The following is a 23,620-nucleotide window of genomic DNA, read 5'->3' on the forward strand; positions in this document are numbered from 1 at the left end:
GAAGAGCTAGCCTTAAGAGGATCCGAGTACAAAGAGGAATCTGAATTAGCAACAAAAGTGCTTTCAAAGGAGCTTTCACTTGCCCTGTCATAACCAGCAAAAGGATTGAGACCACCTGCCAAAGTCACCTGTCCAACTGGCCTCTCCTTGCTAGAGGAAGAGTTTGCCCCATCATTATCATACCCAAACACTCGACCCTTCCCAAAATCTACATTATAGGAGATCCGCGGAACCGGTTCCAAACTAAGGGCCAATTTGTGAGTAAAGGGGGACTTTTCAGCCTCCGCAACTGACTTCTTTACTCTTGCTTCCTTAACTACCCTTTCTTCGCCATTTGCAGAGAGGAGATACTGACGCATACCTTCCAAAACTTCAACAGCAATACGAGGACGCCCAGTAACCGGATTAGGCCCAACTTGATGCTCTCCCAGGACTCCAAACAGGGGATCATTCTCTTTTAGAACCAGACTAGGCTTTTGTTTTGGAATTGTTTCCCCTTTCCTTCTAGCCAGAGCTATATCTTCTTTGTTTTTCAACAGCAGAGGACAAACTGTCATTTCATGGGACAGCCGTTGACAATTATAACATCTCTTCTGAACACGTTCATAGTGGAAGAAGAGTTCTGCTGACTGGTTATGAGGAAGACCTATCACCTTAGATTTTCTTAAAGGCTTAGAGACATCAAACCGGATTTGAACTCGCACATACGGGTTAGCTTGAGTTATATCAGGATCAAACGCCACTTGCAGGACTTGCCCAAGAAGTTCTCCAATCGAAGTAATCGCCACCGCAGTGTAATGATTGATTGGGATGTTGCGAATTTGTACCCATAAATTCACAAATTGGAGAGAGTTTGGAGGAGGGATCTGCGACCATCGTTCCACGACTATACCCCATTCATTATGCGTATGAAAACCTTTCTGAAGGACATCCTCTAGATCATGTTCACTAGAGAATATAAACTGGAATTTCTCTCTCGACAAAGCTATTCCTCTAACCTTGTCGTATTTTTGCCACTTCCTTGGCAATTCATGAATCGCTCCAGCCACTGACTGACAATCAGGATTCAGGATTCTTCCAACTAAGCTCAGCTCATTCCTTTCACACGAACTGAATTCCGGTAGATCCGGAAGAGAAAACGGAGTATCATCTTCTTCAAGCGACATAGCCATCAACGCTTTGTCCATAGCCACCGACATACTTCACTTATAATTCAGGAACTACTAAGAAGAGTACAAGGAGACCGAAACCACCATAGAAAATCACGAACCACGGTTGAAAAACTCTCAAAACCGACCAAGCAAACTCAGATCTACTATTCACCAACGAAGAACAGTAGAAAAACACTAAGTTTGAGAAAAGGAATTGAGAATTAGGGTACCCACGAGATATAATCAGGATGTAAAGGCTACAGGGAAAGTGTTTTTCCACACTCAATCTCTATATTCTATAAGAAACGAATACTCTTTTAGAATAAGAGAGTCTTAAGTAACGAATCTTCTTTTTTTTTTTTAAAAAAAAAAAAAAAAAAAAAAAAAAAGTCTGGACTCTTTCATACTGATATGTCTATAACTGCTTATCATGTTATCATACTCATATTATTATATATAACTTATCGAATTTCTTAGGATTGATCAAGAGTTCATTTTGTAAGATAGCTGTAGTCTCTAACTCATGTTTATATATGATCTATATGTTAAGATACGAAAGTACCCTCTAACTCATGTTTATATATGATCTATATATAGGTTACGATATAAACTATAAGCTTATCTAGTACTAGATTAGGACCCGACCACATATTGAAATTCTTTATATTATAATTTTTATATAAAATATAATTTATGTGGTTGTTTTTAAAAGTTGTTGTGAATCAAACATATGTAATAAACTCATATGCTAAATATGAGGACTTGATTTTTTTTAAAAGATTTTTTAAATATGGTATTAGAGCGATAACAAACTTTTTCTCATTCTCAAAGCTTCGCGAGCTCTAACGTCCTCATCAATGGCGTTTCTTTGTTGATTTCTTCTCTTTTTCTTCGATCTTCTTTGTATTTCTCTTTGGATTCTTTGATGAGTGCCTCGAATCATCAAATCCTTTTTGCTTTCTTCGCGAATCTTCTCGTTCTCTATCTTCAGATCTGTTCTTCCGCGCTATCTCTTCTTTTTCTCTTTTCGCTCTTATCTTTGGGTTTCTGATTCATCGGATCTTTGATTCATGGCATCATCATCGCCGAATCAAGATTCCACTTCTAATTCTTCAACGGATCAGTATAACAATCCATATTTCTTGCATAACTCTGATCATGCGGGAATGGCTCTTGTCTCCGATCGATTGAATACAGGAGCTGATTTTCACACATGGCGTCGTTCTGTGCGCATGGGTCTCAATGTGCGTAATAAGCTTGGGTTCATTGACGGTACGATTCCTAAACCCCCTGAGAATCATCGGGATTATGGTTCTTGGTCTCGTTGCAATGATATGGTTACAACTTGGCTTATTAATTCTGTTAACAACAAGATAGGAACAAGTCTATTGTTTATCCCGACTGCAGAAGGAATCTGGAAAAGTATTTTGTCTCGGTTTAAACAAGATAATGCACCTAGGGTTTATGAGATTGAGCAACAATTGAGTTTGATTCAGCAAGGTTCTATGGATGTTAGTTCCTATTACATTGCCTTGGTTACACTTTGGGAGGAGTTGAAGAATTATGTGGATTTACCTCTCTGTACTTGCGGACGATGTGAGTGTAATGCTGCGGCTCTATAGGAGACACTTCAGCAGCGTAGTCGTGTTACGAAGTTTCTTATGGGGCTCAATTCATCTTATGAGGCTACCAGACGTCATATCCTGATGCTTAAACCGGTGCCTAACATTGAGGAAGCCTTTAACATGGTCACACAGGATGAAAGGCAGAGGTCTATTCCGTCAAGGCCAGATAATGTTGCCTTTCATACATCAGACAATCAGTCTACTGTTAATTCCCATCAACCTTCATCATCGTTTGATGGCTCTTATGATCATGCAGCTTTTGTGGCGATGCAAAACTATTTCAGGCCTAAACCATCTAATCGTCCTCTTTGCACTCACTGTGGTCAGCTTGGTCATGTTGTTCAGAAGTGTTTCAAGCTTCACGGTTATCCTCCTGGTTATATTCCTGGTTATAAAACGTTTGCTTCTGGTTCTCACTTATCTCAGAGACCTTCCAACCAGTTTACTCAACCTCGAGGACCTTCAACTCATACTGCTATTCCACAACAGCAATATCAGCCTTCACAGGTTCCTCCAATGCGAATGCAGTAACCTCTGCTTCTTTCCCGCCAACGAGTTCTCCTGTGACGAATGCTGTTAGTGTGGATCTCAGTCGCCTTAGTAATGATCAAATCCAGTCTCTGATTCAGCAGTATCAAGCTCATGTTACCACTTCAGAGCCTCCGGCTCCTTCCCCACAACTTTCGTCCATCACAGATCATGGTATTATGGATCCATAATCATCCTCTGGTAATACTTCTTTTCCTACATCCTTTCCTTCTACTTCACTTCGCTTTGAGAATAATCATCTTACCTTCCAACATCAATGTCTTTCTTCTCTCTCTGCAAATTTACCTCATGGTAGTTGGATAATTGATACAGGAGCCACCAGTCATGTTTGTTCTGACTTGGCACTTTTTAATGAAACCACGACAGTTTCTGGTGTCACAGTTAGTTTGCCTAACGATGCTAGAGTGGATATTACTCATTGTGGCACTGTGCATCTCTCATCATCCTTGACATTGCATAATGTTTTACATGTTCCATCATTCAAATTTAATCTAATCTCTGTTAGTTCATTGTTGAATCATGATCAATATTCTGCTCATTTCTTTCCTTTTTATTGTTACATTCAGGAGTCTATTCAGGGCTTGATGATTGGTAGAGGGAATCTAATGCACAATCTTTACATATACAGCAACGATCGTCCTTTTTCTGCATCACAGTCGCATTTTACTGGATCCTTGAAGGTCGATAGACTTCTCTGGCATCAACGCCTAGGACATCCATCTTCTGACAAGTTAAAGCACATTCCTGGTATCTCATCTTTGTCTTCTTCCTTATTGTCTGAGTCTCCCTGTTCTGTTTGTCCTTTGGCTAAGCAGACGCGTCTTTCGTTTGAGTCTAATGGTCATAGGTCTACTACACCTTTTGATCTTGTTCACTTAGATATTTGGGGTCCGTTTGCTATCGAGTCTGTTGAGGGTTATAAGTATTTTCTCACTATAGTTGATGATTACAGTCGTGTAACCTGGGTTTATCTACTACATAATAAAAGTGAAGTTTCTGTTAAATTTCCTCTCTTTCTTAAGCTTGTTGAAACACAATATCATACCAAAGTTAAAAAGATACGAACTGATAATGCTCCAGAACTTGCTTTTACTGATTTAGTTAATAAGTGTGGTATCATTCATCAGTATTCTTGTGCTTATACTCCACAACAAAACTCGATTGTAGAACGAAAGCATCAGCATTTACTTAATGTTGCTAGGTCTTTGTTGTTTCAATCTAATGTCCCGCTGATCTATTGGACTGATTGCTTGTTGACTGCTGTTTTCCTGATCAGTCGCACTCCTTCAACTGTTTTAAACAATCTTACTCCTTATGAACTATTGACCAAAAAGAAACCGAATTACACTTTTCTAAAATCTTTTGGTTGTCTCTGTTTTGTGTCTACTTTACAAAAAGATAGGCATAAAGTTAGTCCTAGAGCTACTGAATGCGTGTTTCTTGGTTATTCTTTTGGCTATAAAGGTTACAAAGTTTTGCATTTAGATACTAATGTCGTCTCTGTTTCTAGGAATGTTATTTTTCATGAAACATTGTTTCCTTTTAAAACGAATCCTTGTGTTACTCATGATATTGATTTGTTTGGCGATGGTATCTTACCTTTATCAGTTCCAATTTCTCTTGATACATCTATTGTTCCTTTACCTGCATCTTCTCATGCATCATCATCTCATACGACACCTGGTGCCACTGAGCATGCCACTCTAGCACTGTTCCTATGGCTCGACCGACTGTGCCCTTAGGAACGACTGTTGTTTCACTACCAAGTGGCAGGCCACGACGAACTACTAAGGCTCCAGGTTACTTATCTGACTATCATCACTCTCTTCACCAAATTTCTACTTCTTCTATCTCCACCCCTTCCATATCTCCTTCTCCTTTCAAACCACACACTACACCTTATCCAATCTGTTCTGTTCTTTCTTATTCCTTTATCAACCCGTCCTATCAGTCATATGTTCTTTCTATTACTATTGAGACCGAACCCAAAACCTTTCAACAAGCCATAATATCACTGAAATGGACTAAAGCTATGGATGTGGAAATGGAGGCAATGGAGCTTAACAAGACTTTTTCAGTTGTCTCTTTGCCACCGGGTAAGAATGTTGTGGGTTGCAAATGGGTTTATACCATCAAGTATCACTCTGATGGTTCAATTGAAAGGTACAAAGCACGCCTAGTTGCGAAGGGTTATACACAGCAAGAGGGTGTTGATTATATTGATACTTTCTCACCTGTTGCAAAGCTTGCTAGTGGAAAGCTTGTACTTGGTTTGGCTGCTAAGAAAGGGTGGAGCCTGACTCAAATGGATGTCACTAATGCTTTCTTGCATAGTGACTTGGAAGAGGAGATATACATGAGTTTGCCCCAAGGATACACGCCTGCTTCTGGTGTCTTGCCGCCAAATCCGGTCTGTAAGCTTCATAAGTCGCTTTATGGACTTAAGCAAGCGTCAAGGCAATGGTATAAGTGTCTTTCTCAGGCTCTTCTTGATGAGGGTTATGAACAATCTCCTGCAGATAACACCTTGTTTGTCAAAGAAACTGATGTCTCTTATACTGCCATATTGGTTTATGTTGATGATATTTTGATCGCCAGTAATAGTGATGAAGCTGTTCATGCTATTAAGGATGCTCTTGCCCGGAAGTTTAAGACGAAGGATCTTGGCCCGGCTCGTTTCTTCTTAGGCTTGGAGATTGCACGCAATGCGGATGGTATATCTGTTTGTCAAAGGAAGTATTGTCTTGACTTACTTGCTGATACAGGTCTTCTTGGTTGCAAACCGAAGTCTACTCCTATAGACTATAAGAAGCCTTTGACTAAAGATACAGGTTTACTTCTTCCGGATGCGAAGCCTTACCGGGAAATCATTGGTCGCCTACTGTATTTGTGCATCACCAGACCTGACATCACATATGCTGTGAATCGATTGAGTCAGTATTTGTCTTGTCCGACTGATGAACACTACAAGGCTGCTCTGCGTATCCTGAAGTATCTCAAGAATAATCCTGGTCAAGGTTTGTTCTTCTCTGCTCATACGGATATATGCCTTAATGGTTTCTCTGATGCTGATTGGGGAACATGCTTGGAGAGTAGGCGTTCTATCACTGGTATGTGTGTGTTTCTTGGTACTTCTCTTATCTCTTGGAAGTCTAAGAAACAGGATGTCGTTAGTGGTAGCAGTACTGAAGCAGAGTATAGGAGTATGGCGGTAACCACGAAAGAGCTTCTCTACAGATGTTGAAGGACTTGCACATCAAGGTTGATTGTCCTGCAAAGTTGTTTTGCAATAACAAGTCTGCAATGCATATCGCTAATAACCCAGTTTTCCACGAGCGCACCAAACATTTTGAGATTGACTGTCACATTACTCGTGATAGGGTTAAGAGTGGTTTTCTGAAGGTTTTATATGTTTCTACAGAAAACCAGCTGGCTGACATTCTCACCAAACCGCTGCAGCCAGCTCCATTCTACTCTATCCTCAACCGTCTTTCAGTTTCAAGCCTCTTTCTTCCACAAAAAGATTTGGCTTGAGGGGGGTATATTAACATATATAATGTATAGTATAAAATAACATGTATTCGGGGTACTAAGCTTCCTTTTACTTAGTACTACTATACTTGTTTAAATACTCCTGTAAGACTAAACTTTACGGTTAATGAGAAATCTAATTCACAACTCTAAAGTGTTAATAAAAAAGAAATAGATATAGTTAAATGACTTTCTCTTTAGAAAGATATCTTTAAATAAAACACTTGACTTTTGTATAAGATATCAAAATTAAGTCAAAAACCATAAAATTTTGGAAATGCATTTGAATTGAACCATTGCTTATATTTGCAATCTATAAAATTATAGAAATGCATTTAAAATCTTATTTTACTTTGCAATCTAAAATAACTTATATAATGAAATGTGTCTTTTTGTCAATCTAACATGGGATAAAGAAGTTGATGGTATTATATTGTAATATGCTTTTCATATACTATGTTAAAAACAAATCAACAATTCAAAGGTTAATTTAAGAATATTATATATTATGTTAAAAACAAATCAACAATTCAAAAGTTAATTTAAGAAAAAAATATATATCTATGCAAATTTATTATTCGACAGAGAAATCAGGCTTAACCCACCAACGCAACTTCTATATATACATTAGCCAAGATAATATATTCTTCCACAACACAATAAATGCCCAAACATTACCCACACAAGACCAAAATGAATAAAATGTCGTTTTTTGGTTATATTTTCATCGTACTCGCACTATTCTCCGATTTAACCCAAGCCTATCGTCACACTCCGGCTGAACCGCCAAGAGCTAGCGAAAACGGTGATGTCAAACCGCAAGAAACGCTCGTCGTTCACAATAATGCCCGAGCCATGGTTGGAGTCGGACCAATGGTGTGGAACCAGAGCCGTCTCTATGTTTTTTGGGGCCACAAGCAAATTTTAAAAAGGGGCTGCTTATATTAAAAAAAAAAAAAAAATTAAAAAAAACTAAAACAGTGAGATGTTTATAAAGTTACAAAAAAAAGAATAAAAAGTTAGCACTTAGTTTTGAATCGGAGTCCTCAAACTTTTTTGGAAAGGTTTTTACCACTGGACTAAAGAAACTTTTTGAAAAATAGGGCCGAAAAAATCTTATAAAATATGTGGCCGCAAGCATATGCTTCATTGGCCTGGCCTTTGGGCCGGCTCTCTGTGGAACGAAACTCTTGCGATATATGCACAGAGCTACGCAGATGAACGGGCCAGAGACTGTGCCATGAAGCATTCCTCGGGACCATTCGGCGAGAATCTAGCCGCGGGTTGGGGAACAATGAGCGGTCCGGTAGCTACTGAGTATTGGATGACGGAGAAGGAAAACTACGATTATGACAGCAACACGTGTGGTGGTGATGGAGTGTGTGGACATTACACTCAGATCGTGTGGCGTGACTCGGTTCGACTAGGTTGTGGATCGGTGAGATGTAAGAATGATGAGTACATTTGGGTGATTTGTAGCTATGATCCTCCGGGGAACTACATCGGCCAACGTCCCTATTAATGATTCGATTTTATAACGAATTAAAAATATATTATGGTCATGCATGTGATTGTAAGGAAAATTGATAGTGTTAAAGACGTTTCTTAACAACATTTAGTTTACCAAAAAAAAAAACGGATTTGGATTCTAAATTGATACTTATTAATGTAGGAAATGCAACCACTTATATCACCTTTGTCAATTCGTAGTACAAGTTATCCTCGAAATTGTATACTCTCTACATTTATCTCAGCCATTAACACTCAGTCTCATGACCGACGTTGAGTTCCTACTTATGAAACAACCTATTGTTCACGTGAGACATATATATGTCTCTCTTTACTAATCAGTTGGTTAAATTAAATCGATCAAAACCAGATTTGTTACGGGTCGTTATCAATTTCTGTTATTTTTATTAAAAAAATATATAGTTGTCATATAAATTTCGATCGGTTGTCCTCTTCACGGGTGTGTTAATTAAACTAGAGAGATTGAAATTAAAGCTTGTAACGTAAGAGAATTATCAAATCGATAAATAAACACGCGGTGTTATATACTTTATTTTATTTTTGTCGTTCTTATGTTTTTCTTGATTTATCTCCAACTCCAAGCAAGAGAACGATACAAATTAGTTATCAGTTACGTGATTACAAATTGTTTCTTTTAATTTATATCATTTCCTCAAATATTTTATTTGTTTGATATATTAACGTTCATGTCAAAGACCCAATCAGATCTAATCAATTACTAGAACATTTGAGTATTAGACGTAACTAAGCAACAAAAATAATGATAATAATTAACGTGACAGCATATACGTTAAAATTGGCATTATCTATATAAAACTTTAGTGCAACACCGGTGTTGAATGACAAAATATTATATCTCACAATCTAAAGAAATGGTTTACGTAGAATAAGTCACGGGTGTTGGATAAAACTCACGAGAGTTATTACATCACGTGTACGTGGATTACAGTTTAGAGAGATTAGACGTGTAACTAACTCGACGACGACCATTGTTGGTAGGATTAGCGAACGTACGTTTTTCGCTTTTGTTAAAGGGTTAACGTACGTTTCGAACAATTACCAGAGTTCAATTAAAGGATTTGGAAGGAAACATTTGTCCTGTTCGTTTTCTTGTCGCTGGATCCAGCGACAGCGATCATCGACCAGCGACAGATTTCAGCGACAGCATATATTGTTCGTTTATCTGTCGCTAGCGACTGTAGCGATTGTCGCTAAATTGTTCGTTTGCCTGTCGCTGCGACTAAATACCATATATTTTTTAAAAAAATTAATAAAACTTAATTTTTGATAATTTCTATTTTTATTTTTTTTAAAAATTACATGTAACCATGAAAATAAATTAAAAACATATTTACATATTTTTAAATATATTAATTTGAATTTTATTTTTAATTTATTCATTTTAATATTGTTAAATTTAATTTGTTTATAACTGAGTTTTCTTAGAATTTTATTTAAATATATTCAAATTAATTTTTTATTTTATTTACTTAGATTTAGTTTAATTTTAATAACTATACGTAGTTATATTTTTATTTAATTAATTTTAATTTTGATAAATTTTAATTTATCAATTTTTTTTTTCTTGGTCGCTATATATTGTTCGTTTGCTTGTCGCTGGATCCAGCGACTAGTTTCAGCGACTGATCCCTGATCGTTGGCGACAGTCGCTGAAAATTTTAGCGACTGAAAATTACGGTCGCTGATCGCTGGCGACAGTCGCTGCGACTGGTCGCTAAACTAGCGACAGGTAAACGAACAACTTTCTGTCGCTGTCGCTCGTTTCTATCGCTGGCGACAGGCAAACGAACAGGCCATTGTAAAACACTAACAACAAATAAATCGTATGATTGCCTTCATTTTTTTAGCATCTTATATTAATAAGTATCATCGATCTCTTTCTTTATTTTTCTTTTGAAAACATATATATGATATATACATGTTATATTTGATGTGTTTTGCATTAAAACTAACATTTGTTTCTTAAATTAGTTTTCAACTTGACCAAAGTCCTTTCTACGAATCAATATATATAGGTCAAGAACAAAATAATTCTATATGAAAATATCTAAAAATCTGTTATTCAAAATTTAGGATAATTTATTTGGTTAATGTGCTTGATGTGTAAAATTAGAATATCATTATCCTATATCTTTGTTATTTTAAGTAATTTCTAAAAGTCTATAGTTTTACTTTCATAACTGACAGAAAGAAAGACAATTTAATTAGTCTTCTTTAGATGGTTTTGATGGTGAATATTGGAATCCCAAAAATAGTCACGGAGCTCTTGTTTTCTGAGGGTTACAAAAGGAGAGGAAAAAAACAATATCAGAAAAAAGGATCTGATAAGTCTTCACGAAAGAGAGAATTAATAATGTCGTTTTCTAGTTATAGCTTCGTCGTATTAGCATTATTCTCCATCGTCTTAACTCAAATCTATGGGTTGAGAAACATAAACCGAATGGATGATCTCCAACCGCAAGAAACGCTAAGGATTCACAATCAGATTCGAGCTGCGGTCGGGGTTGCTCCTTTGGTGTGGGATCCAAAAATTGCTGCCCATGCACAAAGCTACGCTAACGAACGATCCGGAGACTGCGCCATGAAACATTCCACCGATGGAACCTACGGAGAGAATATAGCCGCCGGGTGGGTCCAACCTGTCGACACCATGAGCGGTCCGATCGCGACTAAGTTTTGGTTGACGGAGAAGCCTTATTACAATTATGCAACCAACAGATGTAGTGATGTGTGTGGCCATTACACTCAGATTGTCGCTAATCAATCGACACGACTCGGTTGTGGTACGGTCAGGTGTTTTAATAATGAGTATGTTTGGGTCGTATGTAACTATGCTCCTAGGCCAATGGGTGATGCGAATACTCGTCCCTATTGATATATATTGCATCCGGACTAATAAAAAAGAATTAATATACGGTGTAAATGTGTAACGAGAGTATCTATAGATATTAAGATAACATGTTATTATAGACCGATTATAAGCTACATGAGTTTCAGAGTTTGTAATCTAGTGGTTTGTATTAGCATTGTATCAACTATCAAACATAAGAAAACGCATGTTTGAGTTATTTCTTTTGAACAGAAATAATATTGACTTTTTTGGGCAAAGTAAAATTTGTTGAGCGCCTAAACAAAAACTTTACAAATCACAAATTCAAACAAAAACTTTATAAAATCTTCTTCAGAACTTGAAGCAGGGACACATGATCATACGAAGCAAGAAATAAATGAGCATTCTATGATTCAATGCTAAAAAAAATGAAAGAGTCAACAATTACTCTCCGATAATTAAGGTAAGAACTATTCACGGGTGTTGAATAAAATACACGTGAATTATATTAGTTGGTTTATTTGTGGTTTAGATAAACCATGTCACCAAACCAGATTTCCCAATTCTATTACATAAATCCTAAAAACTAAAATCATTCCAATGAATATTTTAGATACTCCTCCGGTTGTGGTTCCAGAACCGATGAAGCTTCCTCTTGTGACTGTTTTTTCTCTTCCTATGGCTGTTTCTGCTCTTCCTGATTCCTCAAAGAAGAAGAGACAAAGACAAAGTGCTAATGTATTCATTAGCACTTATGATTAATTTGGATTATACTTTGCTTACAAGTCTTGTTGATACATAGAACTTATAATTAATTTCTTACGACCAATCAAAGATCGACTTTTGAAGGGATTAACTGTCGTGTTTTACGTAATTGATTCTGACATTTTTTTGTTTAATTACCTGAATCTACGAGTAAGCATTTACAGCAAAACATATGATTGTTTTCATATATTTTTGTACAAAACATGTTCTACCATAAAGTTGTTTTTGGGACTCTTTCATACATATCTATAGGATTATAATTTCCCACAACCGGATTAATATCCCTCAACGGCTCAACCTAATTGAATTAACTGACGACCATTACATGTATCTGGTGGTTTGAATTAGTATTGTGGTATTGTGAATATATTAACACCTAAATTTCAATTCATATATTAGATGTTCTTGATATATTAGATGTTCTTGAGAAAATAATACTAATAACTAGATAATAACAAGGAAAAATATTTGCGTAAACTTTACTATAATTTGTTAGTTATAAAATAATAGTATAGATTTTATTATTTAATTTATTCTATACATTTTATAATATTTTACATTTAAATTTACTTATTTTCATACTCTACCCATCTTTAGTAAATGATACAATGTTCAAATTTGTGAATTATATAAATTTGGAAAATCTAAAAAATATAACAAACCCTGTATTGAAGCACTCTTGTTTAGAAATCTTGATTAAATTTTTATTTTTTAGTTGTATATACTATTGAATAAAATATAGCATTTGTGATTTCTTAGATTTTAATAAGTTGTCATTGCGCCGATGTGCATTGCAAAAAAGTATTTAATAAATTAAATATAATATTTTATATTTTTAAAATATAAGCAATGATGTATCTTAGTTTTAAAATATATGTTATTATTAAACAATTTATAAATGCAAAATATTTAATCTTAGTTTTATAAATAAAATAAAGTATTATGATTATACTAAATGGGTTTTTTTATTGTTTTCTAATATTTCTGAAACAATAAAAAAATTTGTTAAATAATTTTATCAATTTATTAAATTATTTCGTAAACATTATTTTATTATTTTATAAACTAATATGAACTTTTATTTTGTTTATTAAATTAATTAAAATGTAATGGTATTTTTTATAATATATCACATGATTGTAGGGTTAAACTTTAATAACATTGTTTAAATAAGTATATAGAGATTAACTAACTCGTATGTTATTAAATCATGTTCTAAATATTACCCATCATGCAAAGCTTTGATTTTATTTTCTTTTAATTTTGGTGATGAACCTTTAAAGAAAGATAAAGAAACTAATAAATCGCTATAAACTACAAAATCTTGGGTTTGTATAAGAAAATGTTAAAATGAATTCCCAATTTGCCAAAAAAAAGAGGTTAAAATGAATTCCCAAGCATAAAATGCATTCAATTCTGATGTATATTTTTTGCTATCAAATTTTCTTTTCTTAATTCTGAAATCTAAGATCTCATATACGAATTTATGATTTATCTACATTTATGTTATTAAAAGGGATTTAGAAATTTACTTGTGTGAGATTGACTAATGAATGATTTAATAAAAATATAACTTTGTATCCACACCAACTTTTTGTTAACACTATTTAATTTTATGATCTAATTATTTAGTTGCAGAGACTTTTTAATTATTTTCTTAGGCCTACAAAAGGACGACGAAGTAAGAACAATCAGAATAGCTAGAGACCATCAGTTCCAAAAACAAATTATACAACTAAACATAACAAAATGTTGTCTATTCGTTATAGCTTCGTCGTACTGACATTATTCTCTGTTCTTTTAACTCGAGCCTATGGTTTACCTAAGGTAAGACCAATCGATGACGTCCAACCGACAAAAACGGTAAGGATCCACAACAGGATCCGAGCCGAGGTCGGGGTGGCTCCATTGGTGTGGAACAAAACCGTAGCGGCCTATGCACAGAACTTCGCAAACAGACAAGCCAAAGCTGGAGTCTGCGATTACAGCTCCATGAGACATTCAGGTGGACCTTACGGGGAGAATATAGCCGCGGGATGGGTCCAACCTGAGGACCAAATGAGCGGTCCAATCGCGGCAAAGTATTGGTATACGGAGAAGCCAAACTACGATTATGCCACCAACAAGTGCAAAGGTGATTGCGGACACTACACTCAGATGGTGGCCAATCAATCGTTCAGTATCGGTTGTGGCTCGTTCAGGTGTCATGATAATGAGTTAATTTATATTGTATGTGACTATTATCCTATGCCAGTGGGTGATGCGAATACGCGCCCCTATTGATTATGTTGGTTTGAATGATTCAAAAAGACTTCATATGGTGTAACATATGATTTGATCAAAAGTAATATATTAAATTACTGATCAATTATAAATAATGATAATCTATAATTTGTATATATTGCTCTTGTTGTGAGATCTTTTAAAATAAAATGCGATAGAACAACACTATGAAAAGTCGGTTAAATAAATTATTACATATATACTTTCATATGGTAATGTACGAACTTTTTTTTCTTATAGATGATTTCCAATATTTTCCTGAAAATCAATTTTGGGGTTATTTTCTTAAAAATCAACTTTGGAGTTATTTTCCTTCGTATTTAGTCATTGGTATCTAGAGCTAGTAAATCAATTGTGAAAAAAGTACCTAAGACAAGAAAAATGGTGCTTCCAGTAAATAGGATTAGGAGCATTTACGAATGTGATGGTTTGTTGTTAGTTTTTTTTTTTTTTTTAATATTGCGTTATTTGATGTATTAAAATTAGAAGTACGCACAATTCTAGCAGATATTATGCAGCAAATTTCTGTCTTGGGGAGCTTTATGATGCGGTTAAAGCGGCCATGAGATTCTAAGCATCCTATATACATGTATAATAGGCTAGATAACACAACTTTTTATATAGCCTGTGGCTGTGGGCATATACTTCTCTAATTTTCTAAAATGATTTACATTACTCTTTTTTGATAAAACTAGTCAATAAAGAAATGAAATTTCTAATGGGTCGGTTTAGTGGCTTATCATCTTCCTTATTCTAAGAACTAACTCCATTGAACTAGAGTGAAGACTTTTAAAAGGTACCAAAAGGGAAATGCTTTTTTCTTTTCAAGAAACACAATTATGCATATATAGTTTTTACGCGACGGCTAACTTGAGAGTTGAGAGACGCCTTTAGCCTAGTTGAAAAAGACTATCTATATATGGCCGTCACGTTTCACTTCGGGAAATTCAATTTCCCAACCTTTTGAGTGAGATAAATAGGCCTTTGTACTATCGGTTCGTTGTCATTCAACAGAAAAATAAAAGAAGTGACGTTACGTTTGTGGCATGTTTGGTTGGTATTCTATGAAATTCGAAAAATATAAGGCTAAGTGAGATTATTGGGTGCCACATAACATAACTTATCAAAATCAGAACGGATGCAATTGTTCGAGAAGCAAATATCAAGATATTACAAGTGCAAACCTGAAAAGCTAAGTGCCCACCTAAAACAAAACTTATGTGGTAAGTTGTCAAATATAGACTTTACTAGTGAACTATGATGTACTCAAACAAAATCTATTTTTTTACTACAGTTAATGTGCTCAAATTCTTACTGTCTTGGATTGAGCGATACTATTAGTTGTTTACATTAAATAGGCCATCCAACTTAGTATGCTGTTAGTTTATGACTGTTGGCTTTCTCTTTTTTTAAATTGTGTTTTGTCTTTTTTTAACAAGGAAAGTTAGAAAACCTTTGTATTTTCATATACTACATATTAGGTTTTCATCCGTTGTACACCGCGAGACTAAATTATAAATTAATAAATTTTAAATAATCATTTTAATTTATTTAGTTTTCAAATTCCCAATTAATTAACTTTTATCTAATCAATTTATAATTTTGTTTAGAATCTTTTTTCTTCTTCTTACGTTTTATACAATTTATAACCTAATTACATTAAATTTGTTATTAGATAGAATATAAAATCTTAAAACACTTAGTTTTGTTTTTTATAATTAAACAGAGGTATATGCCTATATGGTATGTTAGTGTATATTTTTATGTGTATACAATCTTCTTTTTTTGGAATATTAAGAATATGTTGTAGTATGTGTAATATTTGGTAGTTCATATACTAAATAATTTATAAGTTAATTTTCCAAACTATGACTATAAATCTATAGTATATGAAACAAACTAATAGTTTGAGTGTTGGTTCTATAGTCCAAACCCGTCATGCTAGGCAGATCACGCAACATGTTCAAAGATTTTTAATCTGCAAAAACTCATCATACAAAACTCGTGAAAGTAAAATATAGTATGTAATGCTAAAAGTCACTTTTTATCAAATCAGTTTTTCAAAATTTTAAAGAACAATATCTTTTCACTCACTTCCTTATAAAATCTGTATAAATTTACAATTATGTTTGTTGCCTTTTAAAACAGTTAGTTTCTATAAAAAAAAAATCGAATATAAGTATAGAGTTAATTTGTTTATTAAATTAATTATTTAATGTCAATGGCATATCTGTAAATAAATGTCAACTTGAGGATTTATTTTATAAATGTCTCAAAAAATGTATATATAGATTCACAAATAATATAAAGATTTTGTGTGGAACTTTTATTTCTCAAAAACTACTTTGATTCGAGTTTTCAATTGGCTGGTATTTTAGAGAATTTTGCTGATGAAAGGACAGCAAAAGTGGCAGATCTGGAATAGAAGGTGGCATTACTTGAGGTAGATGAACATATCGTCAATGGGATTTGTTCCTGCATCTACATATATTTGAATTTAATGCAAATAATTGGCAAATAATACTCAGGCTAAATGTACATCTCTAAATCAAGAGCAGCAAGATATGGAAGTTCGTGCTCGCAGAGGACAAAAGAAGGCCCCAGATGAAGCAAACCAAGTGATCCAGGTATGTTATATTAGGTCATCATGCTCGACATTGTGGAAGTTTACTTATGAGTTAGTAGCACACTTTGAAATTTTCTGTTAGAAGTAGAAACTATATAACATATATGCACAAAGTATTTATGATCCCTTGGTAACTTTGATAACTCATGTAGCTTGAGTTTAAATTTTCTATTGTATTTTTATGGGTCGTTTCACATAATAAAGCACCAGGTGTTATCAAAATCAAATTCCAAAAGAGATGTGAGAAATATTTGAAACATTGAAAAACAACTTTGACAGCTTTTCAAAGTTCTGATTTTAGCTACTGCAGAGAAGTAACTTTTAAATATGCGGATTCAAGCATGGCAGGACAAAGTGGACCGTGCTCGGCAAGGTCAAAGAGATGCTGAGGAGAACCTTTCTTCAATGGAGGTATGTTACTAACATTGGAATCCTTGATGACATGAAGTATTTGTTGTTTGTGCTATGCTAGCATTATTATTTACACATGATCTGCTCTTGTGTTATAGGCTGAAATGCAAAAGTTGAGAGTTGAAATGGCAGCCATGAAGAGTGATGCAGAACATTACTCACGTCAGGTGACATTTACAGTTTCTGAGAGTCTATATTTTCTTGATATACGGTGTAAATATATAACGTGAGTATCTATAGATATTAAGATAACATGTTATTATAGACCGATTATTAGCTACATGAGTTTGTAATCTAGTGGTTTGTATTAGCATTGTATCAGTTATTATTTTTGAACATAAATAATATTGACTTGATTTGGGCAAAGTAAAATTTGTTGAGTGCCTAAACAAAAACTTTACAAATCACAAATTCAAACAAAAACTTTATAAAATCTTCTTTAGAACTTGAAGCAGGGACAAATGATCATACGAAGCAAGAAATAAATGAGCATTCTATGATTCAATGCTAAAAAAATGAAAGAGTCAACAATTACTCTCCGATAATGAAGGTAAGAACTAGTGATGTTAAAACTGGTCTTAAGCCCGCAGGTCTTAACGGGCTCTGTACACTGATTTTATACCTGAATCCGTTTAGAAAACCAATAATTTTAATTGGGTGCACCCGTTTAAGACCTTTTATTAACGGGTCTTATTTAATTTTAGATGGGCAGCCCGATAACTATTTTTCTTTTGAATTCTTGATGTAAACGACAGTGTTTAGTCAAACCTTAGGGATAATGTCGCGAAGCTGATCTTCTTCTTTTGCTCTCTAATCCGACTCGGAGGCTCCACCATCACAACCTTTCGCCACCACATCCGACTCGGAGGCTCCACCGTCACAACCCTTTTTCTCCACCGTCAATAGATTCAGAGGTCTCTCTCTAATCCCTCAGTTCAATTGATTTGCTTGGTGTTGGTCTTGTTCTTTTTTGTATGAATCATGTTTGCTTCCTGGGTTTTACCATGTTTGCTTTCTGGGTTTTTGATACTTGACATTGCTATGTATTTTTGATGACAGAAATCAACATTCGTTAGACATTTGTAAAGTCTTTATGTTAAATAACGAAAGTCAAGCAAGCTTCTTCTATTCGTGTTGGTGCTATAGTGTTGAATAACACTTAATTGATATATAAGTTTCACCATTTGAATGGAAGAAGTTAGAAAAAACTATTCAACCCATTCAACTTAAAAAGTTGAAAAAACAAACTAATCCTACAGCAAATTTGTTCAACTTGTTCAACTATTATTTTGGAGATGAATGAGTTGAATAATGTAAAACACAATTTTGTTCAGCTTAATATTTCCAACTCTTTCAATTTTATGGAACCATTTGCAGGATGCAAATGGTTGCACAGTTGAAAAGGTTGAAGGAGTTGAAAAAAAAAATTATTCAACCAATGGTACAAATGGTTGCACAGTTGAAAAGGTTGAAGGAGTTGAAAACAATTATTCAACTAAGTTTCACCATTTGAATGAAAGAAGTTGGAAAAAAAGTATTCAACCCATTCAACTTAAAAAGTTGAAAAAATAAACTAATCATACAACAAATTTGTTCAACTACTATTTTGGAGATGAATGAGTTGAATAATGTTCAACCCAATTTTTTTCAGCTTAATATTTCCAACTCTTTCAATTTTATGGAACCATTTGCAGGATGCAAATGGTTGCACAGTTGAAAAGGTTGAAGGAGTTGAAAACAATTATTCAACTAAGTTTCACCATTTGAATGAAAGAAGTTGGAAAAAAAGTATTCACCCCATTCAACTTAAAAAGTTGAAAAACTAAACTAATCATACAACAAATTTGTTCAACTACTATTTTGGAGATGAATGAGTTGAATAATGTTCAACCCAATTTTTTTCAGCTTAATATTTCCAACTCTTTCAATTTTATGCAACCATTTGCAGCCTAAGTTTCACCAATTGAATGGAAGAAGTTGGAAAAAAAGTATTCACCCCATTCAACTTAAAAAGTTGAAAAACTAAACTAATCATACAACAAATTTGTTCAACTACTATTTTGGAGATGAATGAGTTGAATAATGTTCAACCCAATTTTTTTCAGCTTAATATTTCCAACTCTTTCAATTTTATGCAACCATTTGCAGCCTAAGTTTCACCAATTGAATGGAAGAAGTTGGAAAAAAAGTATTCACCCCATTCAACTTAAAAAGTTGAAAAACTAAACTAATCATACAACAAATTTGTTCAACTACTATTTTGGAGATGAATGAGTTGAATAATGTTCAACCCAATTTTTTTCAGCTTAATATTTCCAACTCTTTCAATTTTATGACACCATTTGCAGCCATAATGTTGCAATTCGTGATTGTGTGTTGAACTTGTATCTCCTTTAGGGTATAGTCTTCATTCTTCAAGTATTTGTTTCTCTTAGCTCTTTGTCATTTCTATTCACCTCATTCTTAGTGTTCCTACTGAGATTGATACGAATTTTACCCTCGGTGCAGGTTTGGTTCTGTAGCCTCGGTGAATAACATAGAGGGAACGAAGAAAGCTGAGGAATTGAAGCGAAAGGCTAGAGCTGATAGGTAATTATTTGTCAATGCTTTCTTTGCGCTTGATAGTTTGTTTATTGCTTCAATGCTTGGTTTTTTGAAGTTTAATACTCGCTTTGTATTTCAATCAGATTTGAAAGAGACTAAAGTTGAAGTTCTACTGCTGCTGATAACACTAAGGAAGAGGCAAAGAAGAAAGCTAGGCTCGTGAAAGCTAGAGCATTGAGGTACTTTTCTACACATCCTAATTTCTGTTTATCCATGAGGTAGTGTTTGATGCGTGTTTGATTTGATGCTTTTGATGCTTTTATAAACTTGTTTGTTTGCGTATTTGCTATAAACTTGTTTGATGCTTTTTATTTTGATGCGTGTTTTCAAAGATGTGTGATGTGTGTGTTGATCCAGACAAGTTTTCAAAGAATTTATTGTGTTTGTTTGTTGGTCTTTGCTGTGTTTATATAGATGTACTTCTCTAGATTGGGTCTTTGTTGTGTTTACTCAACAAGTCTTTGTTGAGTTTATATAGTCTTTGTTTACAAGTCTTCGGTATCTCTCTCGATTCCAAAAATTTGGAATCGATTTATACTTTTTGGAATCGAGAGAGATACCGAAGACTTGTAAACAAAGACTATATAAACTCAACAAAGACTTGTTGAGTAAACACAACAAAGACCCAATCTAGAGAAGTACATCTATATAAACACAACAAAGACCAACAAACAAACACAATAAATTCTTTGAAAACTTGTCTGGATCAACACACACATCACACATCTTTGAAAACACGCATCAAAATAAAAAGCATCAAACAAGTTTATAGCAAATACGCAAACAAACAAGTTTATAAAAGCATCAAAAGCATCAAATCAAACACGCATCAAACACTACCTCATGGATAAACAGAAATTAGGATGTGTAGAAAAGTACCTCAATGCTCTAGCTTTCACGAGCCTAGCTTTCTTCTTTGCCTCTTCCTTAGTGTTATCAGCAGCAGTAGAACTTCAACTTTAGTCTCTTTCAAATCTGATTGAAATACAAAGCGAGTATTAAACTTCAAAAAACCAAGCATTGAAGCAATAAACAAACTATCAAGCACAAAGAAAGCATTGACAAATAATTACCTATCAGCTCTAGCCTTTCGCTTCAATTCCTCAGCTTTCTTCGTTCCCTCTATGTTATTCACCGAGGCTACAGAACCAAACCTGCACCGAGGGTAAAATTCGTATCAATCTCAGTAGGAACACTAAGAATGAGGTGAATAGAAATGACAAAGAGCTAAGAGAAACAAATACTTGAAGAATGAAGACTATACCCTAAAGGAGATACAAGTTCAACACACAATCACGAATTGCAACATTATGGCTGCAAATGGTTGCATAAAATTGAAAGATTTGGAAATATTAAGCTGAAAAAAATTGGGTTGAACATTATTCAACTCATTCATCTCCAAAATAGTAGTTGAACAAGTTGAACAAATTTGCTGTAGGATTAGTTTATTTTTCAACTTTTTAAGTTGAATGTGTTGAATAGTTTTTTCCAACTTCTTCCATTCAAATGGTGAAACTTAGGCTGCAAATGGTTGCATAAAATTGAAAGAGTTGGAAATATTAAGCTGAACAAAATTGGGTTGAACATTATTCAACTCATTCATCTCCAAAATAGTAGTTGAACAAATTTGTTGTATGATTAGTTTATTTTTTCAACTTTTTAAGTTGAATGGGTTGAATAGTTTTTTCCAACTTCTTTCATTCAAATGGTGAAACTTAGTTGAATAATTGTTTTCAACTCCTTCAACCTTTTCAACTGTTCAACCATTTGTACCATTGGTTGAATAATTTTTTTTTTCAACTCCTTCAACCTTTTCAACTGTGCAACCATTTGCATCCCTTGTCACTCACTTGCTTCATATTCTTCAACTCAAAGGATATGTACTTTTGAAAAAGTTTGTAAAATGTAGACTTTTCATTGAGTATTGAATGATGATCTATCATTGATTGAAGTAAGATTACCTCATCTTCTTCACTCCATTTTTTTTGAAACTGAGTCCCCACAACCACCTTGCCACGTTTTGAAGAAGCAGGAGACTCTTCATTAGCACTTTGTCTTTGTCTCTTCTTCTTTGAGGAAGAAGGAAGAGCAGAAGCAGCCATTGGAAGAGAAGAAGCAGTCACAAGAGGAAGCTTCATTAGTTCTGAAACCACAACAGGAGGAGCAGACTCTTCTTCAGACTCGGCTTCATTAGCACTTTGTCTTTGTCTCTTCTTCTTTGAAGAATCAGGAAGAGCAGAAGCAGCCATAGGAAGAGAAGAAGCAGTCACAAGAGGAAGCTTCATCGGTTCTGAAACCACAACAGGAGGAGCAGATTCTTCTTCAGACTCTTCTTCAGAGTCTTCTTCAGAGTCTTCTTCAGACTCGGCTTCATTAGCACTTTGTCTCTTCTTCTTTGAGGAATCAAGAAGAGCAGAAGCAGCCATAGGAAGAGAAGAAGCAGTCACAAGAGGAAGCTTCATCGGTTCTGAAACCACAACAGGAGGAGCAGACTCTTCTTCAGACTCTTCTTCAGACTCGGCTTTATTAGCACTTTGTCTTTGTCTCTTCTTCTTTGAGGAATCAGGAAGAGCAGAAGTAGTCATAGGAAGAGAAGAAGAATCGTCAGACCCAGACCCAGACCCATCATCTTCATCAGAGGAAGATTCTTCTTCTTCTTCACAGCCGGATTCTTCTTCTTCTTCATAGCCGCTGGAAGATTCTTCTTCTTCTTCCCTCTGTTTCTTCTTCAACTCTAGTTCTTCATTATCCTTTGCCATGATGATGCTGAGAGACAGAGATGATATGGAGAGAGATAAGAAAAAAAATTTGGAATCAATTTATACTTTTTGGAATCGAGAGAGATACCGAAGACTTGTAAACAAAGACTATATAAACTCAACAAAGACTTGTTGAGTAAACACAACAAAGACCCAATCTAGAGAAGTAAATCTATATAAACACAACAAAGACCAACAAACAAACACAATAAATTCTTTGAAAACTTGTCTGGATCAACACACACATCACATATCTTTGAAAACTTCTTTGAAAACATCTTTGAAAACATGCATCAAATTAAAAAGCATCAAACAAGTTTATAGCAAATACGCAAACAAACAAGTTTATAAAAGCATCAAAAGCATCAAATCAAACACGCATCAAACACTACCTCATGGATAAACAGAAATTAGGATGTGTAGAAAAGTACCTCAATGCTCTAGCTTTCACGAGCCTAGCTTTCTTCTTTGCCTCTTCCTTAGTGTTATCAGCAGCAGTAGAACTTCAACTTTAGTCTCTTTCAAATCTGATTGAAATACAAAGCGAGTATTAAACTTCAAAAAACCAAGCATTGAAGCAATAAACAAACTATCAAGCACAAAGAAAGCATTGACAAATAATTACCTATCAGCTCTAGCCTTTCGCTTCAATTCCTCAGCTTTCTTCGTTCCCTCTATGTTATTCACCGAGGCTACAGAACCAAACCTGCACCGAGGGTAAAATTCGTATCAATCTCAGTAGGAACACTAAGAATGAGGTGAATAGAAATGACAAAGAGCTAAGAGAAACAAATACTTGAAGAATGAAGACTATACCCTAAAGGAGATACAAGTTCAACACACAATCACGAATTGCAACATTATGGCTGCAAATGGTGTCATAAAATTGAAAGAGTTGGAAATATTAAGCTGAAAAAAATTGGGTTGAACATTAT

At 34.6% G+C, this 23,620-nt stretch overlaps 5 protein-coding genes across 5 annotated transcripts; 4 read left to right on the forward strand and 1 right to left on the reverse strand.

The window, feature by feature from the left end:
• Positions 5,358-6,569, forward strand: LOC109129182 (uncharacterized mitochondrial protein AtMg00810-like). The gene has a single exon (XM_019236857.1). The coding sequence runs from the start codon at positions 5,358-5,360 to the stop codon at positions 6,567-6,569; it is 1,212 nt and encodes a 403-aa protein (XP_019092402.1).
• On the forward strand, positions 7,528-8,468 carry LOC104747941 (pathogenesis-related protein 1-like). Its single transcript, XM_010469648.1, has 2 exons — positions 7,528-7,741; positions 8,040-8,468. Exons 1-2 carry the CDS (start codon positions 7,550-7,552, stop codon positions 8,376-8,378), a joined length of 531 nt encoding a protein of 176 aa, XP_010467950.1. The 5' UTR covers positions 7,528-7,549; the 3' UTR covers positions 8,379-8,468.
• Positions 10,706-11,502, forward strand: LOC104747942 (pathogenesis-related protein 1-like). Its single transcript, XM_010469649.1, has one exon. The coding sequence runs from the start codon at positions 10,761-10,763 to the stop codon at positions 11,280-11,282; it is 522 nt and encodes a 173-aa protein (XP_010467951.1). The 5' UTR covers positions 10,706-10,760; the 3' UTR covers positions 11,283-11,502.
• On the forward strand, positions 13,660-14,366 carry LOC104747943 (pathogenesis-related protein 1-like). Its single transcript, XM_010469650.2, has one exon. It carries the CDS (start codon positions 13,752-13,754, stop codon positions 14,283-14,285), a length of 534 nt encoding a protein of 177 aa, XP_010467952.1. The 5' UTR covers positions 13,660-13,751; the 3' UTR covers positions 14,286-14,366.
• LOC104748955 (nucleolar and coiled-body phosphoprotein 1-like) lies at positions 20,886-22,511 on the reverse strand. Its single transcript, XM_010470523.1, has 3 exons — positions 21,919-22,511; positions 21,000-21,080; positions 20,886-20,901 (listed from the first exon to the last, which is right to left on the reverse strand). The coding sequence occupies exons 1-3, from the start codon at positions 22,509-22,511 to the stop codon at positions 20,886-20,888; spliced, it is 690 nt and encodes a 229-aa protein (XP_010468825.1).

This window comes from Camelina sativa, chromosome 15 (genome assembly GCF_000633955.1).
Source record: "Camelina sativa cultivar DH55 chromosome 15, Cs, whole genome shotgun sequence".
NCBI classification, from domain to species: domain Eukaryota; kingdom Viridiplantae; phylum Streptophyta; class Magnoliopsida; order Brassicales; family Brassicaceae; genus Camelina; species Camelina sativa.